Source organism: Lissotriton vulgaris, chromosome 1_2 (genome assembly GCF_964263255.1).
Source record: "Lissotriton vulgaris chromosome 1_2, aLisVul1.2, whole genome shotgun sequence".
Classification (NCBI taxonomy): Eukaryota; Metazoa; Chordata; class Amphibia; order Caudata; family Salamandridae; genus Lissotriton; species Lissotriton vulgaris.
This window is the reverse complement of record NC_141686.1, coordinates 307,197,562-307,224,702: the sequence shown is the minus strand read 5'-3', so window position 1 is coordinate 307,224,702 and position 27,141 is coordinate 307,197,562. Positions and strand designations below refer to the sequence as shown.

Sequence of the window (27,141 nt, the reverse complement as noted above, 5' to 3'; positions counted from 1 at the left end):
GCTCCTGACCTGGACCCCTCCTCACCTGCACAGCTCTCCTGCTCTGGACCGGGACCCCTCCTTACCTGCACAGCTCTCCTGCTCCTGACCTGGACCCCTCCTCACCTGCACAGCTCTCCTGCTCTGGACCGGGACCCCTCCTTACCTGCACAGCTCTCCTGCTCCTGACCTGGACCCCTCCTCACCTGCACAGCTCTCCTGCTCTTGACCTGGACCCCTCCTCACCTGCACAGCTCTCCTGCTCTTGACCTGGACCCCTCCTCACCTGCACAGCTCTCCTACTCTTCACCTGACCTCCCTCTTCACCTGCACAGCTCTCCTGCTCTTCATCTGGACCCCTCCTCACCTGCACAGCTCTCCTGCTCTTGGCCTGGACCCCTCCTCACCTGCACAGCTCTCCTGCTCTTGTCCTGGACCCCTCCTCACCTGCACAGCTCTCGTGCTCTTGGCCTGAACCCCTCCTCACCTGCACAGCTCTCCTGCTCCTGACCTGAACCCCTCCTCACCTGCACAGCTCTCCTGCTCTTGATCTGGGCCCCTCCTCACCTACACAGCTCTCCTGCTCTTTACCTGGACCCCTCCTCACCTGCACAGCTCTCCTGCTCCTGACCTGGACCCCTCCTCACCTGCACAGCTCTCCTGCTCTTAACCTGGACCCCTCCTCGCCTGCACAGCTCTCCTACTCTTCACCTGACCTCCCTCTTCACCTGCACAGCTCTCCTGCTCATCATCTGGACCCCTCCTCACCTGCACAGCTCTCCTGCTCTTGACCTGGACCCCTCCTCACCTGCACAGCTCTCCTGCTCTTGACCTGGACCCCTACTCACCTGCACAGCTCTCCTGCTCTTGACCCGGACCCCTCCTCGCCTGCACAGCTCTCCTGCTCTTGGCCCGGACCCCTCCTCGCCTGCACAGCTCTCCTACTCTTCATCTGGACCCCTCCTCGCCTGCACAGCTCTCCTGCTCTTGACCCGGACCCCTCCTCGCCTGCACAGCTCTCCTGCTCTTGACCTGGAACCCTCCTCACCTGCACAGCTCTCCTGCTCTTCATCTGGACCCCTCCTAGCCTGCACAGCTCTCCTGCTCTTGACCCGGACCCCTCCTCACCTGCACAGCTCTCCTGCTCTTGACCCGGACCCCTCCTCACCTGCACAGCTCTCCTGCTCTTGACCCGGACCCCTCCTCACCTGCACAGCTCTCCTGCTCTTGACCTGGAACCCTCCTCACCTGCACAGCTCTCCTGCTCTTGACCCGGACCCCTCCTCACCTGCACAGCTCTCCTGCTCTTGACCTGGACCCCTCCTCACCTGCACAGCTCTCCTGCTCTTGACCTGGAACCCTCCTCACCTGCTCTTGACCTGGACCCCTCCTCACCTGCACAGCTCTCCTGCTCTTGACCTGGAACCCTCCTCACCTGCACAGCTCTCCTGCTCTTGACCTGGAACCCTCCTCACCTGCACAGCTCTCCTGCTCTTGATCCAGACCCCTCCTCGCCTGCACAGCTCTCCTGCTCTTGACCTGGCCCCTCCTCACCTGCACAGCTCTCCAGCTCTTGACCTGAACCCCTCCTCACCTGCACAGCTCTCCTGCTCTTCATCTGGACCCCTCCTCACCTGCACAGCTCTCCTGCTCTTGACCTGGCCCCTCCTCACCTGCACAGCTCTCCAGCTCTTGACCTGAACCCCTCCTCACCTGCACAGCTCTCCTGCTCTTCACCTGACCTCCCTCTTCACCTGCACAGCTCTCCTGCTCTTGATCCAGACCCCTCCTCAGCTGCACAGCTCCCCTGCTCTAGACCGGGACTCCTCCCCACTGCACAGCTCTCCTGCTCTAGGCCTGAGCCCCTCCTCACCTGCACAGCTCTCGACCTGGACTCATCCTCACCCGTACAGCTCTCCTGCTCTTGACCCGGACCCCTCCTCGCCTGCACAGCTCTCCTACTCTTCACCTGACCTCCCTCTTCACCTGCACAGCTCTCCTGCTCATCATCTGGACCCCTCCTCACCTGCACAGCTCTCCTGCTCTTGACCTGGACCCCTCCTCACCTGCACAGCTCTCCTGCTCTTGATCCAGACCCCTCCTCACCTGCACAGCTCTCCTGCTCTTGGCCTGGATCCCTCCTCACCTGCACAGCTCTCCTGCTCTTCATCTGTCCCCTCCTCAGCTGCACAGCTCTCCTGCTCTTGTCCTGGACCCCTCCTCGCCTGCACAGCTCTCCTGCTCTTGACCTGGAACCCTCCTCACCTGCACAGCTCTCCTGCTCTTGACCTGGCCCCTCCTCACCTGTACAGCTCTCCTGCTCTTAACCTGGACCCCTCCTCGCCTGCACAGCTCTCCTGCTCTGGACCCGGACCCCTCCTCGCCTGCACAGCTCTCCTGCTCTTCATCCGGACCCCTCCTCACCTGCACAGCTCTCCTGCTCTGGAACTGGACCCCTCCTCGCCTGCACAGCTCTCCTGCTCTTGACCCGGACCCCTCCTCGCCTGCACAGCTCTCCTGCTCTTGACCCGGACCCCTCCTCACCTGCACAGCTCTCCTGCTCTTGACCCGGACCCCTCCTCACCTGCACAGCTCTCCTGCTCTTGACCTGGACCCCTCCTCACCTGCACAGCTCTCCTGCTCTTGACCCGGACCCCTCCTCACCTGCACAGCTCTCCTGCTCTTGACCTGGAACCCTCCTCACCTGCACAGCTCTCCTGCTCTTCACCTGACCTCCCTCTTCACCTGCACAGCTCTCCTGCTCTTCACCCGGACCCCTCTTCACCTGCACAGCTCCCCTGCTCTAGATCTGGACCCCTGCTCACCTCTCCTGCTCTTGACCTGGCCCCTCCTCACCTGCACAGCTCTCCTGCTCTTGACCCGGACCCCTCCTCACCTGCACAGCTCTCCTGCTCTCGACCTGGACCCCTCCTCACCCGTACAGCTCTCCTGCTCTTGACCCGGACCCCTCCTCACCTGCACAGCTCTCCTGCTCCTGACCTGGACCCCTCCTCACCTGCACAGCTCTCCTGCTCCTGACCTGGACCCCTCCTCACCTGCACAGCTCTCCTGCTCTTGGCCTGGATCCCTCCTTACCTGCACAGCTCTCCTGCTCTTGATCTGGGCCCCTCACCTGCACAGCTCTCCTGCTCCTGACCTGGACCCCTCCTCACCTGCACAGCTCTCCTGCTCTTGACCTGGACCCCTCCTCACCTGCACAGCTCTCCTGCTCTTCATCTGGACCCCTCCTCACCTGCACAGCTCTCCTGCTCTTGATCCAGACCCCTCCTCACCTGCACAGCTCTCCTGCTCTTGGCCTGGAACCCTCCTCACCTGCACAGCTCTCCTGCTCTGGACCTGGCCCCTACTCACCTGCACAGATCTCCTGCTCTTGACCTGGAACCCTCCTCGCCTGCACAGCTCTCGACCTGGACTCATCCTCACCTGCACAGCTCTCCTGCTCTTGATCTGGACCCCTCCTCACCTGCACAGCTCTCCTGCTCTTGACCCGGACCCCTCCTCACCTGCACAGCTCTCCTGCTCTTGACCTGGAACCCTCCTCACCTGCACAGCTCTCCTGCTCTTCATCTGGACCCCTCCTTACCTGCACAGCTCTCCTGCTCTTGACCTGGACCCCTCCTCGCCTGCACAGCTCTCCTGCTCTGTATCTGGGCCCCTCCTCACCTGCACAGCTCTCCTGCTCTTGACCTGGACCCCTCCTCACCTGCACAGCTCTCCTGCTCTTGACCCGGACCCCTCCTCACCTGCACAGCTCTCCTGCTCCTGACCCGGACCCCTCCTCACCTGCACAGCTCTCCTGCTCTAGACCTGGACTCATCCTCACCCGTACAGCTCTCCTGCTCTTGACCTAGACCCCTCCTCACCTGCACAGCTCTCCTGCTCTAGACCTGGACTCATCCTCACCCGTACAGCTCTCCTGCTCTTGACCTAGACCCCTCCTCACCTGCACAGCTCGCCTGCTCTTGACCTGGACCCCTCCTCACCTGCACAGCTCTCCTGCTCTAGACCTGGACTCATCCGCACCCGTACAGCTCTCCTGCTCTTGACCCGGACCCCTCCTCATCTGCACAGCTCTCCTGCTCTAGACCCGGACCCCTCCTCGCCTGCACAGCCCTCCTGCTCTTGACCCGGACCCCTCCTCATCTGCACAGCTCTCCTGCTCTTGACCTGGAACCCTCCTCACCTGCACAGCTCTCCTGCTCTGGACCTGGAACCCTCCTCACCTGCACAGCTCTCCTGCTCTGGACCTGGACCCCTCCTCACCTGCACAGCTCTCCTGCTCTTGACCTGGACCCCTCCTCACCTGCACAGCTCTCCTGCTCTTCATCTGGACCCCTCCTTACCTGCACAGCTCTCCTGCTCCTGACCTGGACCCCTCCTCACCTGCACAGCTCTCCTGCTCTTGACCTGGACCCCTCCTCACCTGCACAGCTCTCCTACTATAGATATGGACCCCTCCTCGCCTGCACAGCTCTCCTGCTCTTGATCCAGATTCCTCCTCACCTGCACAGCTCTCCTGCTCTTGAACTGGACCCCTCCTCACCTGCACAGCTCTCCTGCTCTTGACCTGGACCCCTCCTCACCTGCACAGCTCTCCTGCTCTTGATCCAGACCCCTCCTCACCAGCACAGCTCTTCTGCTCTTGGCCTGGAACTCTCCTCACCTGCACAGCTCTTCTGCTCTTGACCTGGACCCCTCCTCACCTGCACAGCTCTCCTGCTCTTGACCTGGACCCCTCCTCACCTGCACAGCTCTCCTGCTCTTCATCTGTCCCCTCCTCGCCTGCACAGCTCTCCTGCTCTTGACCTGGACCCCTCCTCACCTGCACAGCTCTCCTGCTCTTCATCTGGACCCCTCCTCACCTGCACAGCTCTCCTGCTCTTGACCCGGACCCCTCCTCACCTGCACAGCTCTCCTGCTCTGGACCTGTACCCCCTCCTCATCTGCACAGCTCTCCTGCTCTTAACCTGGACCCCTCCTCACCTGCACAGCTCTCCTGCTCTAGACCTGGACCCCTCCTCACCTGCACAGCTCTCCTGCTCTTCACCCGGACCCCTCCTCACCTGCACAGCTCTACGGCTCTTGATCCGGACCCCTCCTCACCCGCACAGCTCTCCTGCTCTTGACCTGGAACCCTCCTCGCCTGCACAGCTCTCCTGCTCCTGACCTGGAACCCTCCTCACCTGCACAGCTCTCCTGCTCTTGACCTGGAACCCTCCTCGCCTGCACAGCTCTCCTGCTCCTGACCTGGACCCCTCCTCACCTGCACAGCTCTCCTGCTCTTAACCTGGACCCCTCCTCACCTGCACAGCTCTCCTGCTCTTCATCTGGACCCCTCCTCGCCTGCACAGCTCTCCTGCTCTTGGCCCGGACCCCTCCTCACCTGCACAGCTCTCCTGCTCTTGACCCGGACCCCTCCTCACCTGCACAGCTCTCCTGCTCCTGACCTGGACCCCTCCTCGCCTGCACAGCTCTCCTGCTCTGGACCCGGACCCCTCCTCACCTGCACAGCTCTCCTGCTCTTGATCCAGACCCCTCCTCACCTGCACAGCTCTCCTGCTCTTGATCCAGACCCCTCCTCGCCTGCACAGCTCTCCTGCTCTTGACCTGGACCCCTCCTCACCTGCACAGCTCTCCTGCTCTTGACCCGGACCCCTCCTCACCTGCACAGCTCTCGTGCTCTTAACCTGGACCCCTCCTCACCTGCACAGCTCTCCTGCTCTTCATCTGGACCCCTCCTCACCTGCACAGCTCTCCTGCTCTTGACCCGGACCCCTCCTCACCTGCACAGGACCCCTCCTCACCTGCACAGCTCTCCTGCTCTGGACCTGGACCCCTCCTCACCTGCACAGCACCCCTCCTCACCTGCACAGCTCTCCTGCTCTTCATCTGGACCCCTCCTCACCTGCACAGCTCTCCTGCTCTTGACCCGGACCCCTCCTCACCTGCACAGCTCTCCTGCTCTGGACCGGGACCCCTCCTCACCTGCACAGCTCTCCTGCTCTTCATCTGTCCCCTCCTCACCTGCACAGCTCTCCTGCTCTTGACCCGGACCCCTCCTCACCTGCACAGCTCTCCTGCTCTTGGCCCGGACCCCTCCTCACCTGCACAGCTCTCCTGCTCTTCATCTGGACCCCTCCTCGCCTGCACAGCTCTCCTGCTCTTGACCTGGACCCCTCCTCACCTGCACAGCTCTCCTGCTCTGGACCTGGACCCCTCCTCACCTGCACAGCTCTCCTGCTCTTGACCTGGAACCCTCCTCACCTGCACAGCTCTCCTGCTCTTGACCCGGACCCCTCCTCACCTGCACAGCTCTCGTGCTCTTCATCTGGACCCCTCCTCGCCTGCACAGCTCTCCTGCTCTTGACCTGGACCCCTCCTCACCTGCACAGCTCTCCTGCTCTTCATCTGGACCCCTCCTCGCCTGCACAGCTCTCCTGCTCTTGACCTGGACCCCTCCTCACCTGCACAGCTCTCCTGCTCTGGACCTGGACCCCTCCTCACCTGCACAGCTCTCCTGCTCTTAACCTGGACCCCTCCTCACCTGCACAGCTCTCCTGCTCTTCATCTGGACCCCTCCTCCCTGCACAGCTCTCCTGCTCTTGGCCCGGACCCCTCCTCACCTGCACAGCTCTCCTGCTCTTGACCTGGACCCCTCCTCACCTGCACAGCTCTCCTGCTCTTGACCTGGACCCCTCCTCACCTGCACAGCTCTCCTGCTCTTGATCCAGACCCCTCCTCACCTGCACAGCTCTCCTGCTCTGGACCTGGACCCCTCCTCACCTGCACAGCACCCCTCCTCACCTGCACAGCTCTCCTGCTCTTGACCTGGACCCCTCCTCACCTGCACAGCTCTACGGCTCTTGATCCGGACCCCTCCTCACCGGCACAGCTCTCCTGCTCTTGACCCGGACCCCTCCTCGCCTGCACAGCTCTCCTGCTCTTGACCTGGACTCCTCCTCACCTGCACAGCTCTCCTGCTCTTGACCTGGACCCCTCCTCACCTGCACAGCTCTCCTGCTCTTAACCCGGACCCCTCCTCACCCGCACAGCTCTCCTGCTCTTGACCCGGACCCCTCCTCACCCGCACAGCTCTCCTGCTCCTGACCTGGACCCCTCCTCACCTGCACAGCTCTCCTGCTCTTGACCTGGACCCCTCCTCACCTGCACAGCTCTCCTGCTCTTAACCTGGACCCCTCCTCACCCGCACACCTCTCCTGCTCTTGACCCGGACCCCTCCTCACCTGCACAGCTCTCCTGCTCTGGACCTGGACCCCCTCCTCATCTGCACAGCTCTCCTGCTCCTGGCCTGGACCCCTCCTCCCCTGCACAGCTCTCCTGCTCTTGACCTGGACCCCTCCTCACCTGCACAGCTCTCCTGCTCTTGACCTGGACCCCTCCTCACCTGCACAGCTCTCCTGCTCTTGACCTGGACCTCTCCTCACCTGCACAGCTCTCCTGCTCTGGACCTGGATCCCTCCTCACCTGCACAGCTCTCCTGCTCTTGATCCAGACCCCTCCTCACCTGCACAGCTCTCCTGCTCTTGATCCAGACCCCTCCTCACCTGCACAGCTCTCCTGCTCTTGATCCAGACCCCTCCTCACCTGCACAGCTCTTCTGCTCTTGACCCGGACCCCTCCTCACCTGCACAGCTCTCCTGCTCTTGATCTGGACCCCTCCTCACCTGCACAGCTCTCCTGCTCCTGACCTGGACCCCTCCTCACCTGCACAGCTCTCCTGCTCTTGACCTGGACCCCTCCTCACCTGCACAGCTCTCCTGCTCTGGACCTGGACCCCTCCTCGCCTGCACAGCTCTCCTGCTCTTGACCCGGACCCCTCCTCACCTGCACAGCTCTCCTGCTCTTGATCCAGCCCCCTCCTCACCAGCACAGCTCTCCTGCTCTAGACCTGGACCCCTCCTCACCTGCACAGCTCTCCTGCTCTGGACCTGGACCCCTCCTCGCCTGCACAGCTCTCCTGCTCTGGACCTGGACCCCTCCTCGCCTGCACAGCTCTCCTGCTCTTGACCCGGACCCCTCCTCACCTGCACAGCTCTCCTGCTCTTGATCTGGACCCCTCCTCACCTGCACAGCTCTCCTGCTCCTGACCTGGACCCCTCCTCACCTGCACAGCTCTCCTGCTCTTGACCTGGACCCCTCCTCACCTGCACAGCTCTCCTGCTCTGGACCTGGACCCCTCCTCACCTGCACAGCTCTCCTGCTCCTGACCTGGACCCCTCCTCACCTGCACAGCTCTCCTGCTCTTGGCCCGGACCCCTCCTCACCTGCACAGCTCTCCTGCTCTTGACCTGGACCCCTCCTCACCTGCACAGCTCTCCAGCTCTTGATCTGGACCCCTCCTCACCTGCACAGCTCTACGGCTCTTGATCCGGACCCCTCCTCACCCGCACAGCTCTCCTGCTCTTGACCTGGACCCCTCCTCACCTGCACAGCTCTCCTGCTCCTGACCTGGACCCCTCTTCACCCGCACAGCTCTCCTGCTCTTGGCCTGGAACCCTCCTCACCTGCACAGCTCTCCTGCTCTTGGCCTAGACCCCTCCTCCCTGCACAGCTCTCCAGCTCTTGACCTGGCCCCTCCTCACCTGCACAGCTCTCCTGCTCCTGACCTGGACCCCTCCTCACCTGCACAGCTCTCCTGCTCTTGACCCGGACCCCTCCTCACCTGCACAGCTCTCCTGCTCTGGACCTGGACCCCTCCCCACTGCACAGCTCTCCTGCTCCTGACCTGGACCCCTCCTCACCTGCACAGCTCTCCTGCTCTGGACCTGGACCCCTCCTCACCTGCACAGCTCTCCTGCTCTTGTCCTGGACCCCTCTTCACCTGCACAGCTCTCCTGCTCTTGATCCAGACCCCTCCTCACCTGCACAGCTCTCCTGCTCTTGGCCCGGACCCCTCCTCACCTGCACAGCTCTCCTGCTCTTGTCCTGGACCCCTCTTCACCTGCACAGCTCTCCTGCTCTTGATCCAGACCCCTCCTCACCTGCACAGCTCTCCTGCTCTTGGCCTGGACCCCTCCTCACCTGCACAGCTCTCCAGCTCTTGACCTGGCCCCTCCTCACCTGCACAGCTCTCCTGCTCCTGACCTGGACCCCTCCTCACCTGCACAGCTCTCCTGCTCTTGACCCGGACCCCTCCTCACCTGCACAGCTCTCCTGCTCTGGACCTGGACCCCTCCCCACTGCACAGCTCTCCTGCTCCTGACCTGGACCCCTCCTCACCTGCACAGCTCTCCTGCTCTGGACCTGGACCCCTCCTCACCTGCACAGCTCTCCTGCTCTTGTCCTGGACCCCTCTTCACCTGCACAGCTCTCCTGCTCTTGATCCAGACCCCTCCTCACCTGCACAGCTCTCCTGCTCTTGGCCCGGACCCCTCCTCACCTGCACAGCTCTCCTGCTCTTGTCCTGGACCCCTCCTCACCTGCACAGCTCTCCTGCTCTTCATCTGGACCCCTCCTCGCCTGCACAGCTCTCCTGCTCTTGATCCAGACCCCTCCTCACCTGCACAGCTCTCCTGCTCTGGACCTGGACCCCTCCCCACTGCACAGCTCTCCTGCTCCTGACCTGGACCCCTCCTCACCTGCACAGCTCTCCTGCTCTTGACCTGGATCCCTCCTCACCTGCACAGCTCTCCTGCTCTTGACCTGGACCCCTCCTCACCTGCACCGCTCTCCTGCTCTTGGCCCGGACCCCTCCTCACCTGCACAGCTCTCCTGCTCTTCATCTGGACCCCTCCTCACCTGCACAGCTCTCCTGCTCTTCATCTGGACCCCTCCTCACCTGCACAGCTCTCCTGCTCTGTATCTGGACCCCTCCTCACCTGCACAGCTCTCCTGCTCTGTATCTGGACCCCTCCTCACCTGCACAGCTCTCCTGCTCTTCATCTGGACCCCTCCTCACCTGCACAGCTCTCCTGCTCTTCATCTGGACCCCTCCTCACCTGCACAGCTCTCCTGCTCTGTATCTGGACCCCTCCTCACCTGCACAGCTCTCCTGCTCCTGACCTGGACCCCTCCTCACCTGCACAGCTCTCCTGCTCTTGACCTGGATCCCTCCTCACCTGCACAGCTCTCCTGCTCTTGACCTGGACCCCTCCTCACCTGCACAGCTCTCCTGCTCTTGGCCCGGACCCCTCCTCACCTGCACAGCTCTCCTGCTCTTCATCTGGACCCCTCCTCACCTGCACAGCTCTCCTGCTCTTCATCTGGACCCCTCCTCACCTGCACAGCTCTCCTGCTCTGTATCTGGACCCCTGCTCGCCTGCACAGCTCTCCTGCTCTTCATCTGGACCCCTCCTCACCTGCACAGCTCTCCTGCTCTTCATCTGGACCCCTCCTCACCTGCACAGCTCTCCTGCTCTGTATCTGGACCCCTCCTCGCCTGCACAGCTCTCCTGCTCTTCATCTGGACCCCTCCTCACCTGCACAGCTCTCCTGCTCCTGACCCGGACCCCTCCTCACCTGCACAGCTCTCCTGCTCTTAACCCGGACCCCTCCTCACCTGCACAGCTCTCCTGCTCTTGACCTGGACCCCTCCTCACCTGCACAGCTCTCCTGCTCTTGACCTGGACCCCTCCTCACCTGCACAGCTCTCCTGCTCTTAACCCGGACCCCTCCTCACCTGCACAGCTCTCCTGCTCTTGACCCGGACCCCTCCTCATCTGCACAGCTCTCCTGCTCTTGACCTGGACCCCTCCTCACCTGCACCGCTCTCCTGCAGAGTTCTCCCCTTCACTTGCCCGCCCCCCTTCTTCACACTAACAAAGTAAGGGAGGGAGGGATCTGCCAAGTCACCGGCACAGCTCTTTTCACCCCCGCCAGTCCTCACCTGCACAGCTCTCCTCCCCCAGCCCTCTACCGCCTCTGTGCGTCCTGCCTCGGGTAGGCCCCTCCTCCTTCAGACTCCCCGGTCAGCCTCGGGTCAGGAGGACTGGGCCTGTGCCGAGGACAAGCGGCCTCCATCTGCGGGGGTGGAAAGAGGAGGAGCGGGGCCTTCCGTTAGGCTCTGGCGCCCTCCTGCGGCCGGCTCTGGGAGTGACTCTGTATCAGCATGCATTCGTCACTGCCACCATCTCCCTCACTGGGTCACTGCCTGCTCCCCTCTCCCACTGCCTGCAACCCTTCTCTCAGTCCCACACGGCCTGCAACCCTACTCCCGGTGCCACACTGCCGCCTGCAACCCTTCTCCCGGTGCCACACTGCCGCCTGCAACCCTTCTCCCGGTGCCACACTGCCGCCTGCAACCCTTCTCCCAGTGCCACACTGCCGCCTGCAACCCTTCTCTCAGTTCCACACTGCTGCCTGCAGCCCTTCTCCCAGTGCCACACTGCTGCCTGCAACCCTTTTCTCAGTGCCACACTGCCTGCAACCATTCCCGGTGCCACACTGTCGCCTGCAACCCTTCTCCCGGTGGCACATTGCTGCCTGCAGCCCTTCTCCCGGTGCCACACTGCCAGCAATCCTTCTCTCAGTGCCACACTGCTGCCTGCAGCCCTTCTCCCAGTGCCACTCCATGTTTTTTGTCTGGCTCCCGAGGCCAATACCAGCCTCCGCCTGTCCCTGTGCTCCAATCTGCCACCGTAGGATGACTCATTAAGACATAACATTACCTGTCCTGAGTTTTGATTTAACATAAGGATGCATTCTGGGAGTTGTAGTCTTGGTTAAAGCCAATAGGACTACACAACCTATTACAAGGATATTTAAAAACAAAGTTCAGTAATTTAAATATTTTGGCATTTGACAAGGAGCTCTGATCGCTGAGGGGGAGGGGGTGGGGGGGAGAGAAGAGGGGTGTATGGGTGTATATACCCGAGACACTCGTTTGCACCTAGCCCAATAACTCACTAATCAGCTCTCTTCCTGCAGCTCTCACTGCACCACTGCCTTCACCGCCTGCGTCACTCACCGCCTACGTCACTCTCCCTGTACCACCGCCAGCGTCAAGGCTGTGGTGTTTCTTCACAGCACTCTGAAGAGTTGTTACTTGAATGCCGGAGAAGGTTTGCTGATGGTGAAAAGGTCTTTAGGTCTGTTCCTAGACAGGTCAAGTTGATCTGGGAGGTGGTAGATTTTTCTTTGAAAAAGGGTTTTGTATTTTGGGCGTTCAGTCTGGAGGAATGAGTGATTGGGATCCCGATGGCTGTTGTCTCCCGTTTCTTTCAGCTCAACGGAGTTGGCCCCTTTCATTGTTCAGGTCTTTCTTGAACCAGGCTCCAGAGGGGATCTGTATTGATTTCTTGAGTTTCAGGGGAGGATGATTCTAGAGGCGTTTGTGAAGACAAAATATTTACTAGAGTTATGCGAAATTCAGCAAAAGGTTGAAACTTTCCTAAAACGTTAGTTACTCGTCCCCACCGGTGGAACAGAATCTTCGCTCCACTCTGGCCTCGAGTTTTCAGGTTAAAAACTCCTCTATGGAAGGGTCATAGAGGGGTCACAACGGGCCACGGACCAGCTGCTGAAATTCATCAGCAACTTCCAAGTGACGCGTTCATATCCCCAGGACGTTGCTCCGCCATTTCATCATTTTGAGGTTGATGAAATGTGCGCCACGATTATGCACGAAAACGTAACAGTTCCACTACAAACTTTACATATTCTCGGGGGGCAAAAAAGGGAAGGAGCGTATATATTGGTGCACCGGGTGCAGTGGCACCGGCGCCTCTCTTGAATTACTGCCGTCTCTCATCATTCAGAGAGCAGCCAGGAGTCAGTTTCCTTCCTTGCACCGGGGCACATTACTGACTGGCTCCGCTGTTGATGAGAGACATTATAAGAAGCTTTGAAAAGAATTGTTTCGAAACAAATTACTTCTATTTGCTCCTATCAAGGCTTGAAGTTCTGATGACACGTTTCCAACTTTTGGTCGGCCTCTACCCTCCTTTCAGATTGTGCAAAGATGGACTTTCCCAAACCTCCCCTGGCGCAGCTTCAACCTCGTTACTGGAAGAAGAAACCAGAAACTCTGTACACAAACCACTCCCACGTGCAGGAAAGCGAAAACCATGTCAGCACGCAGAAGACGGCTGTTTGCTGATGTGCATAGCGCCAACTCGGCCAAGGGCATTGGAGCGCTTTACATTAGCACCAGTTACAACACACGATATCAGATTCTTTCTTGAATTTATTTGGCGCGGGAGATGGGGAGAATTCCCAGAATAACAGGATGTTGTTGAGTCAAGGCTGGGTCAGGAGCCCAACCCCCTCCCGCCCCACCTTCCAGAGTCGGCTGCTCTGGCCCGACGCCACTTCCTCCTCCTGTCTACTGTTTCAACTTAAGGAAACTAATGGAGGCCATAGGGAATGCTTTAGGAAAATCACAAACTGCCCCAGAATGGGAGAGAGAATGCGGCTGCCCAGGATGCCCGCTCCAAAGGGCGGCCACCTTAGAGCCACATTAAGCACATCCCCACTTCTAGTCGTGGGGACCCCCGGGGAGTCCCTAAAATCCGGCGCAGATTCAGCACCAGCTAGGACACAAGCGGGAGACACTGCGCCTGCCCGAGGCCACGCAGTGGCCATTAAGAGGGCGGGCACCTAGTCACGGAGGGCGGTCCCGCCCCCAGCTGTATGTCCGGCACATCCGCCTCACCGGTTGGAGGAGGCGGCTGGCCGTGAATCTCGTCCGGCGGCGGGGAGGGGCTTCCAGGGTACTTATGCCACGGTGCCCTTCTGCAGAGCCTCTTTGCCGCCCGGACGCCGTCGTGAACTTGCGGGACACTCTTTTCGTGCTTTGAGAATTCGGCCCTGTCGTGCAATCGCTGTCGCACCTAGGCCTTCCGGGGTATCCAGGTCCGCACCCGTGCATCCACCCCCTCCCCCCCCGGCGCCCTTGCTCACACAGTGCCAGCGCAAGGTATGTTTTATCGAGTGAGTGAGCGATTAGGTTGTCTATCACGGGTTTTCTCGCTTCCTGCATTGCTTGGGCCGTAGCCCCGGGGCCGTTTACCAGTTATACATGAACTTTTGGTGCTCATTGCGTCCCGGTAAGGGCAATTTTGTGTTTCAAGACAAAGTGTTTTACCTCCCTTTGTTTGTTTCAGGCAATTTTTACCCGGTCGAGGAACAGCATCGGGGCCGAACATTAGTCTCGGATTGCGCGAGCTCACGTGAATAGTATCAGAGGTATGTAAGTGCGATGGGTGGGCCTACTCTAGGGGGAGGGGGCCCGGCGGATGGTCCCCCCCCCCCCCCGAGTTGTGTATCAAGTCTTTTTCCCTCCACAGGTCCCGTGACATGGGGACGTGAGTGGGTCATAGCTTACATGGGGTGGTGCGTGCGTGCTGGTTTGACAAAGTCGTTTGAATTTAGTTGCTCACGGTTATCTCTTTTTGCAGGATACATCCGAAGGCACCATGGAGAGTCAGGGGTCCCCCTCTCTTTTTTCGCAGACATCCCAGGTTGAGGATTCAGGGCTAGGACCGTCTCAGGACCCTCAGATGAAAGCCCTGTTGGACATGATAAAGATCAATGGGGTGGCGTGGGCCAGTGGACTTTTACTAGCCAACCCCCCTAAAGCACCGGGGCCGGCCCCGCCCCACAAATAACTGAAATAGAGGTGGCAGAAGACACAGCCACAGTGAGGTCCAAGCGCACGAGGAAGCCAACAGTCAAGACTTCCCAGCGGAACCCCCCTCTAAGACCAGGGCGGCTGACCCGGTCAGGAATGTGATAGTGCACGCCCCGGCATCCCCCCCTGCGGTGGTCCGGGTGTGCCCTCCCTCGCCCCCTCGCATGGCGGCTTCTAGTGCGGAATTCGCTACCCGGGAAGATCTGGGTAAGATTACAGACTCACTGGCGTCTTTTATGTCGGAAATAAGAGCCAGTTTGTGCCCTGCCCAGGCACGGTCACCTGTTTCAATGCAATCTGAGATTTTGCCACTGCCAGCAGTGGCCCCTTTTCCTTCCGCCGGGGAGGCAGTCGTGGTGCAAGTGTGGGGAGGTACTTCTGCCCAAGGGGGGGATAATGCTGGTCCCATCAATGTTCCTATTGTTCCTCTGGTCAGCTCTCCTCCCAGTCTGGTGACTGGAGCGCCTCTCCCACTGGTTTTGCCGCCGGCGCAGAGTGTGTCCCAGGAGGCCCTCTCGCCCGTGGTGGTCCCAGTCCAGCCCCAGGTGGGTGCATCTGCCGCTCCTCCACCCTTGCCAGCTGTCAGTTCTGTGGCCCCTCCGACAGCTGTGGTGTCCATCCCCGCGCCCACAGTTCTGATGACTATGGCACCTCTTCTGTCTGGCAAATGTTCCCTGGCCTGGCAAGTCCCTCAGGCGGCTAAGGAGGGCATTTGGCGGAGGGAATTCATAGACATTTTCTCGCTCCTCATGCTGGGGGCGGATGGGGTGGATGTGAGAAGGATGGGGTCGAAGGACGAAGAAAAGAAAGCACGCTTCCAAACCTGGCCCGAGAAGACAATAAAAAACTGGCGCCAGGCATTTGCCATCCTGGCGGCTGTCATAACTGAGCGTTTCCCAGAGCAGGCGAAGGGTCTTTTCCAATACAATAGTGTAATAATTAACGAAGCGGAAGCAACATCGGGGATGGGGTGGTACTTGTATGATTGCGAGTTCCGCGACTTTGTCGTGTCCCCTTTGGGTGTTGTCCCTAAAAAAGAACCTGGGCTTTCAGGTTGATACATAACTTGTCCTTCCCAGAGGGGAACTCTGTCAACTCCTGGCTTCCCGAGGCGGCCTGCTCTGTCTCTTACTGTTCCCTTGACATGGCCATAGACTTAGTGAGGAGGGCAGGGGAGGGGGCCTGGCTGGCTAAGGCAGATATAGAGGCAGCTTTCCGTTTGTTACCGGTCCATCCTGACAGCCAGCACCTCTTGGGCTTCAAGTGGAAGGGGGGATACTACTTCGACAAGTGTATGCCAATGGGTTGCGCTGTCTCGTGTGCCTTCTTTGAAGCCTTCAGCACCTTCCTTCAGTGGGCCCTCACAGAGGAATATAAAGTGGCAGCAGTGTCTCACTACCTAGATGATTTCCTTTTCATTGGGAGGGAGGGCACGCAGGAGTGTCAGGAGGGCCTGGACTGTTTTATTGAGCTTGCAAGTCGCTTGGGTGTGCCACTGGCGCCAGGTAAGACCGAGGGCCCTGCTCAGGTGCTGTCCTTCCTGGGGATTGAGCTTGACACGGTCCAGGGAGTGTCTCGTCTCCCGGCAGAGAAGGTGGTGGCCTTGAAGAATGACATTCAAGCTTTGCTAGGCAGAGACAAAGTACCTCTGGGGGTCATTCAGAGCCTGCTAGGTAAACTAAATTTTGCTGCTAGAGTGATTCCTGTGGGGCGCGTCTTTGCAAGACGCTTAGCCAAGGCTACCGCTAAGATTAACAAACAGTACCATTTTGTCAGGTTGACCTCTGGTCTCAAGAAGGATCTGCAGATGTGGGATGTTTTCTTGTCAGATTTTAATGGGACTGTGATGTGGAGGTCCCCGTGGGTGGAGAGTCCTGAGTTGAACATGTTCACGGACGCCTCGGGCCGCGAGGGCTTCGGGGCCATTCTGGGAGAGCAGTGGTGCGCGCAGGGTTGGCCCAATTCTTGGCGCAAGCGGGGTATTACTACTAACATTGCTGTCCTGGAACTCTTCCCCATTGTCATTTCCCTACACCTATGGCCGGAGGTCCTGTCTAACAGAAAGGTCTTGTTTTGGTCAGATAACATGGCGGTGGTACAGGCTATCAACGGGTTGTCTGCCAGCTGCCCCTTAGTGCTGTCTCTACTTCGGGAATTGGGTAGCAGGTGCCTGTATTGCAATGTTGAATTTAGAGCCAGACACATTGCAGGGGTCACCAATGTCGCAGCTGACGCTCTCTCTCGTTTGCAGCTGGATCGTTTCCGGGCAGCTTGCCCTCAGGCGAGAGAGGAGATGACCCCCTTTGCGCCAAGGCTTTGGCACATCTTGGAGTGGAGCAGCACATGAGGGAACTAGGAGAGAAATCCTTAGCGTTGAGTACACGTAAACGCTACGCAAGTCACCGTGCTACGTTCACTAAAGTTATCTCTGACCTGGGTTTGCAAGCGTGGCCAATAGAGAAGAGAGTTCATGCCTTTATAGTATGGGCCAAGAAGCAGAAGAGATCGCATTCCTGGGTTTGCGGCCACCTAGCGGCCATTGGTCATGAGGCTAGATTGGGTGGGGGGCAGGATCCCACCTCGTCCTTTGTGATTAGGGCCGCCTTGAAAGGTTGGGCGCGGGAGGATCCTAGGGCCCCGGATGACAGGTCTCCCATTGATTTCCCTTCTCTCCAGGCCATGTTACAGGTGTTGCAGGCAGTTGTGCACTCTCGGTATGAGGCGGCCCTTTTTTCTGCTGCCTTTGTCCTAGCTTTCTTCTGCGCTTTTAGGAGTAGTGAGCTAGTGGCTCGTTCCAAGTCTGATACCTCTCGGGATGCTCTGGGTGTGGAGGATATTAATTTCGAGGGTGGGTTGTCTATTACGCTGAGGAGGTCTAAGACAGATCAGTCTGGTAAAGGGTCTCTTATTAGACTCTCCCCCCTTGGGGATTTTCGTTTCTGCCCAGTGGCAGTCCTACGAGCCTTCCTCGCATTGCGCCCTGCTGGGCCGGGTTACCTCCTAGTGCATGCCGACCTCAGCCCCTTAACGAAATACCAGATGGACAAGATCATGTTGGCTTGCCTTGACAGGGCTGGTTTGTTGGTTCAAGGGAAGAAGTTCTCTAGTCACTCCTTCCGTATAGGGGCGGCCACATCGGCCTTCCGCGCTGGGATGTCTCCAGGGCAGGTACAGTCGGTGGGGCGCTGGGAATCAGCTTGTTATAGGCGTTATGTTAGGCCTTGATCCCATTTCAGTTTTGTGTTGATTTTGTTTGCTGTGCTTCGTGATATTTGTGTATAACATGTGAAATTTTGAATAAACACCCTTGAACATATCGCGTCTTTCTTTGACAGGTTCACGTGTGTGGGTCTTGGGGCACTCTATGGTCAGCAGATTGGCACGATGGGCTGCCATCACGCAGTGGACTGGCACCTTTTCAGAGATAGAATGCGTGTGGTTGGGATTCCCGGGCATGCGTTGGCATAGCCTACTCTTTCGACTGCGGGAGGCCCTTGCCCAGGGTGGACCTCTTCCCCATCATTTAATGATCCACCTGGGTGGCAATGACATTACCTCCGTGGGGAAATCCGCTCTACTTCTCAAAATGAAAACCGACCTGGGTATCATTGGCAGCCTGTTGCGTGACTGCGAGGTCTGGTGGTCCGAAATAGTGCCTAGGAGACACTGGCGGGGTGCTAAGTCCAGCGAGGCAATCGAGAGAGCAAGAAGGCGCATAAATGTGGCCATGAAAAAATGTACGCAGCGCAGAGGGCTGGGTTTCATTAAACATGATTTGATTCAGGAAAAGGTGAAGGGGTACTTCGAGGAGGATGGTGTTCACCTCACGCCTGTAGGCTTAGACCTCTTCCTGCTGGACTTAAAAGAAGCACTCATGAGCAGAGGTTGCAGGTAGAATAGGTAACAATGGTGGGGGGCCTGTGCGGCAGCGGTTACCACCGCACAGGCTGTGGCGGAGTTACGGGGCGATCCGGAAGAAGAGAGGTGCAAATGATGTACTTCAGCGGGCACATAGGGGTGCCAGAGCCTAACCTGTAACCTCACGGGAGGTGCAGGAATTCGTGTCGGCGCCCCAGTAGTCCTTCGGGCGGTTGTGGGCCTGTGCAACCGGGGGTTTGCCTAGTCACGCCCAGCAATGAGTGTGTCAGTAATTAATTCTATTATACAGCAGTTGGGTGGTTCGCCACTGTGCTGTTTGGCTCAAACAGGCGGGCAGGTGGCGAGAATGCGGCCTGTCCTGGATCGCCCGTAAGCTAACCCACCATCTTTACATATGTTGTATGTAAATAAATCCTGCAGCAATTTTTACCCAAACTTCTAATTGTCTGTGTTTCCTTTGCGGGTTTGGGTATGTGGGGGCGGGGGAATGTTCTGTAGCCCTGAGGTGACTATGCGCCTGCCCGAGGCCACGCAGTGGCCATTAAGAGGGCGGGCACCTAGTCACGGAGGGCGGTCCCGCCCCCAGCTGTATGTCCGGTACATCCGCCTCACCGGTTGGAGGAGGCGGCTGGCCGTGAATCTCGTCCGGGCGGCGGGGAGGGGCTTCCAGGGTACTTATGCCACGGTGCCCTTCTGCAGAGCCTCTTTGCCGCCCAGACGCCGTCGTGAACTTGCGGGACACTCTTTTCCCTCCCTTCCTCTTACCCAGAGTGTCAGTAGTTGGGGTTGGGGGGCGTTTTAATGTGTTTGTTTTTCGTTGCAGGCGGAGTTACGGGGCGATCCGGAAGAAGAGAGGTGCAAATGATGTACTTCAGCGGGCACATAGGGGTGCCAGAGCCTAACCTGTAACCTCACGGGAGGTGCAGGAATTCGTGTCGGCGCCCCAGTAGTCCTTCGGGCGGTTGTGGGCCTGTGCAACCGGGGGTTTGCCTAGTCACGCCCAGCAATGGGTGTGTCAGTAATTAATTCTATTATACAGCAGTTGGGTGGTTCGCCACTGTGCTGTTTGGCTCAAACAGGCGGGCAGGTGGCGAGAATGCGGCCTGTCCTGGATCGCCCGTAAGCTAACCCACCATCTTTACATATGTTGTATGTAAATAAATCCTGCAGCAATTTTTACCCAAACTTCTAATTGTCTGTGTTTCCTTTGCGGGTTTGGGTATGTGGGGGCGGGGGAATGTTCTGTAGCCCTGAGGTGACTATGCGCCTGCCCGAGGCCACGCAGTGGCCATTAAGAGGGCGGGCACCTAGTCACGGAGGGCGGTCCCGCCCCCAGCTGTATGTCCGGTACATCCGCCTCACCGGTTGGAGGAGGCGGCTGGCCGTGAATCTCGTCCGGGCGGCGGGGAGGGGCTTCCAGGGTACTTATGCCACGGTGCCCTTCTGCAGAGCCTCTTTGCCGCCCAGACGCCGTCGTGAACTTGCGGGACACTCTTTTCCCTCCCTTCCTCTTACCCAGAGTGTCAGTAGTTGGGGTTGGGGGGCGTTTTAATGTGTTTGTTTTTCGTTGCAGGCGGAGTTACGGGGCGATCCGGAAGAAGAGAGGTGCAAATGATGTACTTCAGCGGGCACATAGGGGTGCCAGAGCCTAACCTGTAACCTCACGGGAGGTGCAGGAATTCGTGTCGGCGCCCCAGTAGTCCTTCGGGCGGTTGTGGGCCTGTGCAACCGGGGGTTTGCCTAGTCACGCCCAGCAATGGGTGTGTCAGTAATTAATTCTATTATACAGCAGTTGGGTGGTTCGCCACTGTGCTGTTTGGCTCAAACAGGCGGGCAGGTGGCGAGAATGCGGCCTGTCCTGGATCGCCCGTAAGCTAACCCACCATCTTTACATATGTTGTATGTAAATAAATCCTGCAGCAATTTTTACCCAAACTTCTAATTGTCTGTGTTTCCTTTGCGGGTTTGGGTATGTGGGGGCGGGGGAATGTTCTGTAGCCCTGAGGTGACTATGTCCCACGAAAGCGCCCACTGGTGGTACCTCTATAGGGGTGGTCAACGTGTCCTTAGGGGTAAGGAGCATAATGTGCATTTGTAAAGCGCAGGTTCACACACAAGGGTATCTTGGTGCCGAATAACATGATGTTTATTGTTTCCCAGCTCAATGGTACTTATTTTATTGATCTCGGAAGGATGAAATGCGGAGTGTACCTGCTGGGATTTGAACCTGTGACCATAAGAGCAAACACTGGCCCCTTCAGTTGGCGCACTAGTCCACTACACCACGAGAACCGGCGTAGTAGTCGTCTCCAGGGGCAGGTCACATACCATGCAGCGATATCCCTCAGTTGGGAGGTGGACTCAGAGGGTGAGTTGGTGACCCCGGAGGGTGAGAGTCATCACTTCCAGCAGGTGAAAGAGAATTGGGTCCCAGTCACTGCTCTGAGGGACAGCGGGGTAGCCGGACCATGGTTGTGGAAAAGCTAGTTGCCCCAGAGTAGTACACCGGTCAGATATGTTGGGTACCTCCAGCCCAGGGGCAGGATTTCTTCCTCCCAATGGCCCTGGTATCCATAGAGTTGGGTATGGAGGTGACCCAGGGGAGGGTCATAGTTAGTCCCCAGATGCCCACAGACTGCATTTTGGGGAATGAGTTGCCACTGGTGTCAGGGGAAGAGGAAGGGGCAGCCCCCTCAGGTGTCCTAACAGTTCAGTTTTCTGGGAGTACCACTCACAAACAAAGGGTACAGGCAAGGCTTTAAGTGGGCTGGGTCTCAAGGGGTCTGAGCACTGGCAGTTTTTTTTAAAGGGGCCTCGAAACGGGTCTCTATCGGGCTCTGTTTTGAGCCCTGGCACAGGCGGTCCTGTTTTTTTCTGGACTACAGTGACAGCAGTTTGCTGTCACTGCAGTCCGGAAAAAAGTGCCAGGGCGCAAAACAGCCCGATTGAGACCCGTTTCGAGACAGCAGGCACATCGATGTGCGCTGCCCATACTACTCACTTCTCACTAGGTGAGCGTTGTGTGGGAAGGGAAATCCTTTAAAGGGACTCATTTTCTCTCTGGATTTCCCTTCCCTTTCCGAAACGCAAGAGCAGCAACATTGTGGTAGGGTCACCAGGGCTTTAATTGGAAGCTTTTTCAATATTAATTGCAACAAGCCATAGTTGTAGCTTATTTATCTTCTGCAACTAATAACCGTTGACAAAGCCAATAGTCCTGACTTGTTGTAGGTATGATGTTACTTGTTGTACCACATATCTGGAATGGATGTAATGACAGAAACAGGCACAGCAAAGTACAAGTGGGGCTGCACACTATGATAAACAAAGATTTTTAGCCTAAGTAATTTAAAGCCACGCCCCTAATAACACTGGCCACGCCCCTTTGAGACACCCCACAGTTTTTTCATCCCACTTAAAGCCTTGGGTACAGGACCCCAGAGCTAGGAACAGGCTGAGGGAGAGCATGCATTGATCTCCAGTTCAGCCTCTGGGGGCAGACACTGGGCTGAGTGACCAGTCTGTGGGTACCACCACCTGAATAGGGGCAGGGTCGCAGTCAAAAGAGGCAGCAGTGCTGCTTCCGTTACTGCTGCAAACCTGGCCCCCAGTAACAAAACCGGCCCCTACTGGCTGAAAACCACCCCCACCCTTCCAGTCCACTTGTAAAACACATGGTGCCCACTACAGCCCGTCTGGCCGCGGGCAGGGAAGTCCATCAAGGTAATGATTGGTCTACCCTGGCTTTAGGCAGGACAGGGGTAGTGTTGGAAATGTTCCTTTCTGTAGGGTCACCCCAAACTTTTTGCCTTCCTCCTCCTCTTTTTATGACCTTGTTTTTGTAGGCTTTAGGACTCTGGACACTTTTACTACTACTAACCAGTGCTAAAGCACATGTGTTCCCTACTTAAAACATGGTAATATTGGCTTATCCGTAATGGATATATTAAATTTACTTATACGCCCCTAGTAAAGTGCACTACATGTGCTCAGGGCCTGTAATTAAAAGCTCCTAGTGGGCATGCAGCACTGATTAGGTCATCCACTGAAGTAGCCCTGTCAACAGGTCCATGGTCTACCATTACAGAGCCTGTTTGCAGTTATAAAATGCCATTTCGACCTGGCAACATGACCCTCATGCTAGGCTCAAACCTTCCTTTTTTGGGTCTCGCCTACACAGCGCACATGCGCTACATAGGAGGGCTTTTAGCCGTTGCTCTGCTCATTTTCAAGCACACACTCGTGCTTGTGGCGGCATTCACCTTGCGGGAGCGAGCAGGGCACGCCACAAGCACGAGTGCAGTGCTTAAATATCGAAGAGTGCACGCGTACGCACCACTCCCGAAAACAGCGGCTGCTTGTTAATTAGTGCAGCGTGCACGGCGCGCAGCACTCGCCTGTTTGTTTTTTTTGTGTGCTGGGTGCGGCATTTGACCAGCGCTTGTTATAACACGCAGTTGTTGCCTTCTTGTAAATCTTTAAGAATATTCTGGACCAGGCACCTTTACTGTAATGTTTATGTTGTTATGTTTATGTTAGGAGTATTTATATAGCGCCTATCACCGCCGGTCTCTAAGCGCTTAACAGAAAAATCATAACACACTGATGCCCTTGAAAAACCCTCAGCTGTTCTACCGCCTAGACTGTCATAAAAGCCTTCCTGAAAATATGGGTTTTTAGTTTCTTTCTGAAGGGTAAAAGCTGTGATTCCTCCTTCAGGGTGGGCGGGAGCTCATTCCACAGTTGTGGAAGAAGCACAGACAGGGCCCTGCCTCCTTTGGTTTTTAATTTAAACCGAGGTTGAATCAAATTGGAGATTGTTCCAGAGCGCAAGGGTCTTCCAGGAATATATCTCTTCAAACGTTGTTTAATGTACTCTGGGGCTTTTCCAAAAAGTGCCTTATGGGCCACACAGAGACATTTGAACTGGACTCGAAATTTCACTGGAAGCCAGTGCAGCTTCTGAAGCAGGGGGGGTTGCATGCGAGTTTCTGGGCAGGGAGTGAATCAACCTGGCTGCATCATTCTGTATTACCTGCAGCTTCCTCAGCAGCTTCTGTGGCAGGCCAAGATACAAAGCATTGCCATAGTCGATTCTTGAGATAACTGTGACAGATACGACTGATTGCAGGGTGGTGGCAGATAAAATGGGGTCTAATTTTCGTAGTTGCCTCAGAACACCAATACAGGATCCGACGACAGCAGAAACTTGAGGGGCCATTGAAAGATCCACGTCAATCCTAAGCCCTAAGCTTTTTACTACAGTGCCAGGAGACGGGTGGTGCCCAATTCTGGAGGCCAGTACAGGTCACTCCAGGGGTCCTCTTTGTTGCTGATCACCAGCACCTCCGTTTTGTCAGCATTCACTTTCAACAAATTGTTGGTCATCCAGTTGACCGTGAAGCTGAGCAAGTTCCTCGCCGATTCCTGGACCTCTTTGGTGTCATCCAGCCAGACTAATAGCTGGGTATCATCTGCGTAGTTAAAAATTTCGCAGTTCATACGCATCAGCTAAACCTACAGACTTAAGCCAGTAACTGGAACTATTAACTACCGAGTCCAGCACCATACTATAAAGCACTCCAGTGACGTCATTCACTCGCTGCAGATCAGTGCTCGTAAACCCGCCTTTACTTACTCTCCCGCCTGGACTTCTCGAACGTCCTGTACCTTGGGCTTCCAGCCGGATTGTTGAAACGACTCCAGATGGTCAGAAATCAGGCGGCAAGACTCATCTGGAAACAACCCAAATGGTAGTCAGCCAGACCTGGTTTGTGAAAAACTTCACTGGTTACCGATGGCCCAAAGGATTGCCTTTAAGACCGGTTGCAATGCCTTTAAAGCTCTGCATGGCAACGGCCCCAAATTTGTTAGACAGATGTTAACTGTTTATAAACCCCAGTGCAACTTACGCTCTGCCCATCTCAGTCTGGTACCCATCCCTTCTTTTAATAGGAAAAGGCAAGGAGGATGCTGCTTCTCCTTTCTGGCGGCTACCCTCTGGAACTCCATTCCCATCTCACTCAGGAATTGTGACAATCTTTTGGCCTTCAGGAAGTCCCTGAAAACGTGGTTATTCAAGAAGACCTACATATAGGGGTGGTATCTGGGCCTTTGACACTAGCGCTATGAAACCTACGGGTGTACGTGCGCTCTATAAATAAATATTAACATAACATTTACTTCTTGCACGATGCTGTGCAACTCCTATCTTACTAACTGCTTCCCATTCCGAGCAGCTCCTCTTCGCTCCGTCTCCTGGGCCGCAGCTACCTCCTCCCTACACCCCCTCATGCCATTGGAGCTTCAAAATGATGTGACGAGGAAGCTGGTAAATAATTTTCTCATCAACTTTATTCCTGTTGCTTAAGATCAGCACATCGCTCAAATAATTATGTGGCAATGGATTACTTATGCTCTACGGTCACGTGCCACTGTTGTTCACGTGTCACTGTTGTTCATGTGTGTCTGTGTGTTGATCTGTATGTGCGTACATGCACTCTGGGGTTTCGCTCTCAAGTTATGAACCAGAGGACGGGTTCGAGTCTTCACTCATGCAGCCATCCATTGCACAAATCTCCTTCTTGACCCAGGGGCTGTCAGGATAACGCGGTGTATGAGTATTCCCTCAAAATAACAGTAGGTGCTTTCGTTAGTGGGGAGTGTGCGTTTGCATGCCTGTGAATGCCAGACCCATCCCGCTCTTTACTTGGTCAGTGCACTGTATGTACATTTTCACAGCGGAGCCGTCCGCGCATTATGCAGCCGGTCGAGTCTTTAACGAGCTGTCACACGTCTCACCTTGTCATTGAGTTCTCCCGCTTTCTTTGCCTGCTCCATCGTCAAGGACTCAGCAGCCATCCCCCCAACTCCTTCCATCGAGTTCAGATCCGCCTTGTACTGGTTCTGAAAGAGATAAAAGCGGACGTTATGGGTGCCAGTCCACTAAGAGTGACATTAAAGGACCCTTGCAAATGCACAGCACCCTTTGCAGCAGTGCATTGTGCATCGGTGCGAAGTCGGCGACAGTGCCCGTTTGTTTAGGAAGCCTTTGACTAATCATGGCATTAGAAGGCTTTAATTTCTTTGTTTTATTTCATGTATTGCCTTGTGGCGCACCGTACTTACATGTACTTCAGATTGTTTCAAAATGGTATTGCTGGAAGCGTAAGGAGGGGGCAAATGGGGCAAAAGTCACTCTGGAAAGTGTTTCTGTAGAGTCTTGATAAGCCTGCCAGGAAAGTGGAGTCTTCAGGGATCACGCTATTTTTGTTGAAAATGGCGGGAGAAAAAACACCGACCCTCCTTTTCACGGACGACACCCTCCTGATGTCTAAAACCCCCTCTGGCCTCCAGAAACTCCTAGACAGGTTCCATCTGTTCTGCGAAGAACGAGGCTTAACCATCAACACAACCAAAACCAAACTGATGGTACTATCCCAGACAAAAAAAAAACTTAGAAAGATCAACGTTACCCTTAACGGAACCATGCTTGAGGAGGTGGATGCTTTTGACTACCTGGGAGTAAGGGTCAATCAAAGAATGAAATGGGACAACCATGTAGCCAAAATGGTTTTAAACCTCAAAAGAGTTCCAGGGGCCATCTCAAGAGATCGAGCTTCCTACAGCAGACCCATTGCCCCCGCTTTAGCAGTTTACGATGGGAAGGCTCTGGCCGCCGCAGTATATGGGTCCGAACTATGGGGTTTTGATGAGACTGCAGGCCTAGTTAAAGCAGAGAATAAGTTTCTAAGAGATCTAGTTGGCCTCCCACAGTCTACCCCTTTAAAACCACTTCTACACGACATGGGGCGGCGATCCATTAAAGACATAGTTTACCTTCGCCCATTGTTGTGCTGGGTGCGTCTAAGAAGGACACCAGAGTTGGCAAGCTATGCTGCAGTACTCGATGAACTAATCAATTTGAATGGATCAAAGAAAATTGTATGGCTGAACAAACTGAAGGAGTTGGTTAACAATCTAGGGCTGAGCGAAGTGTGGCTATCCCAGTCCCCCCCTCCGAAAGAAACGGTCAAGAAAATGTTTTGGGGTTGGGTGCAAGGCAAGGATCTAAAAGACACTAGATGGAGCACTTTAACCGACCAGTTTCTAGAACATAAACCGGAGAAGAAGCTGGAACCCTTTTTAGACTTCATTAAAACACCTAGTGATAGAACCCTCTACCTAAAACTGAGGTATGGGACACTCCCGCTGAACGAATTCACCAAACGCTGGAAATCTTCTGTGTACCACCAAGCTTCTTGCCCAGGATGTACCAATCCCACCGAGTCCCTAGCACATTTTCTGTTTACTTGCAGCGCATATAGGGGAGCCAGAAAGAAATGGCTGAAACCTGTATGCAGAGAACTAGGAGTGAGACATTGCATGATGGCCCTTCGGATTTTGAGAACGGACACAACCTCTATGATGGTCATTTGTGGATTAGCAAAGTACTTGGGAAGAGCCTGGCAGATTCGTTCAAAACTTATCCAGCTGAAAATAAGCTAGTAAACAACGACTAATTAATCTGGTTGATTATGGAAAGCCTTTCACTGCATTTTATGCCTTATGGTCTTTTAACTGTATACATTCTCTCTGTATTTTTAATATTTTACAAATGAAATTGTACTTACTTTTATGATAAACTTCTTATCGAATAAAGTACTACAAAG

At 56.3% G+C, this 27,141-nt stretch overlaps 1 protein-coding gene across 8 annotated transcripts in view; it reads right to left on the bottom strand.

The window, feature by feature from the left end:
- LOC147736573 (transmembrane protein 176B-like) overlaps positions 1 to 27,141 on the bottom strand; it is a 322,222-nt gene that overhangs the window by 141,322 nt on the left and 153,759 nt on the right. For 6 of the 8 annotated variants that reach the window (XM_086953312.1, XM_086953313.1, XM_086953309.1 and 3 more), the window contains exon 2: positions 25,271 to 25,375. In XM_086953312.1, coding sequence (XP_086809438.1) covers positions 25,271 to 25,348 — 78 coding nt within the window. In that variant the 5' untranslated portion in view covers positions 25,349 to 25,375. Of the gene's footprint in view, positions 1 to 10,846; positions 10,920 to 11,926; positions 12,769 to 25,270; positions 25,376 to 27,141 lie in introns of those variants that run through there. The other 2 variants (XM_086953314.1, XM_086953315.1) reach the window with 2 other exon arrangements.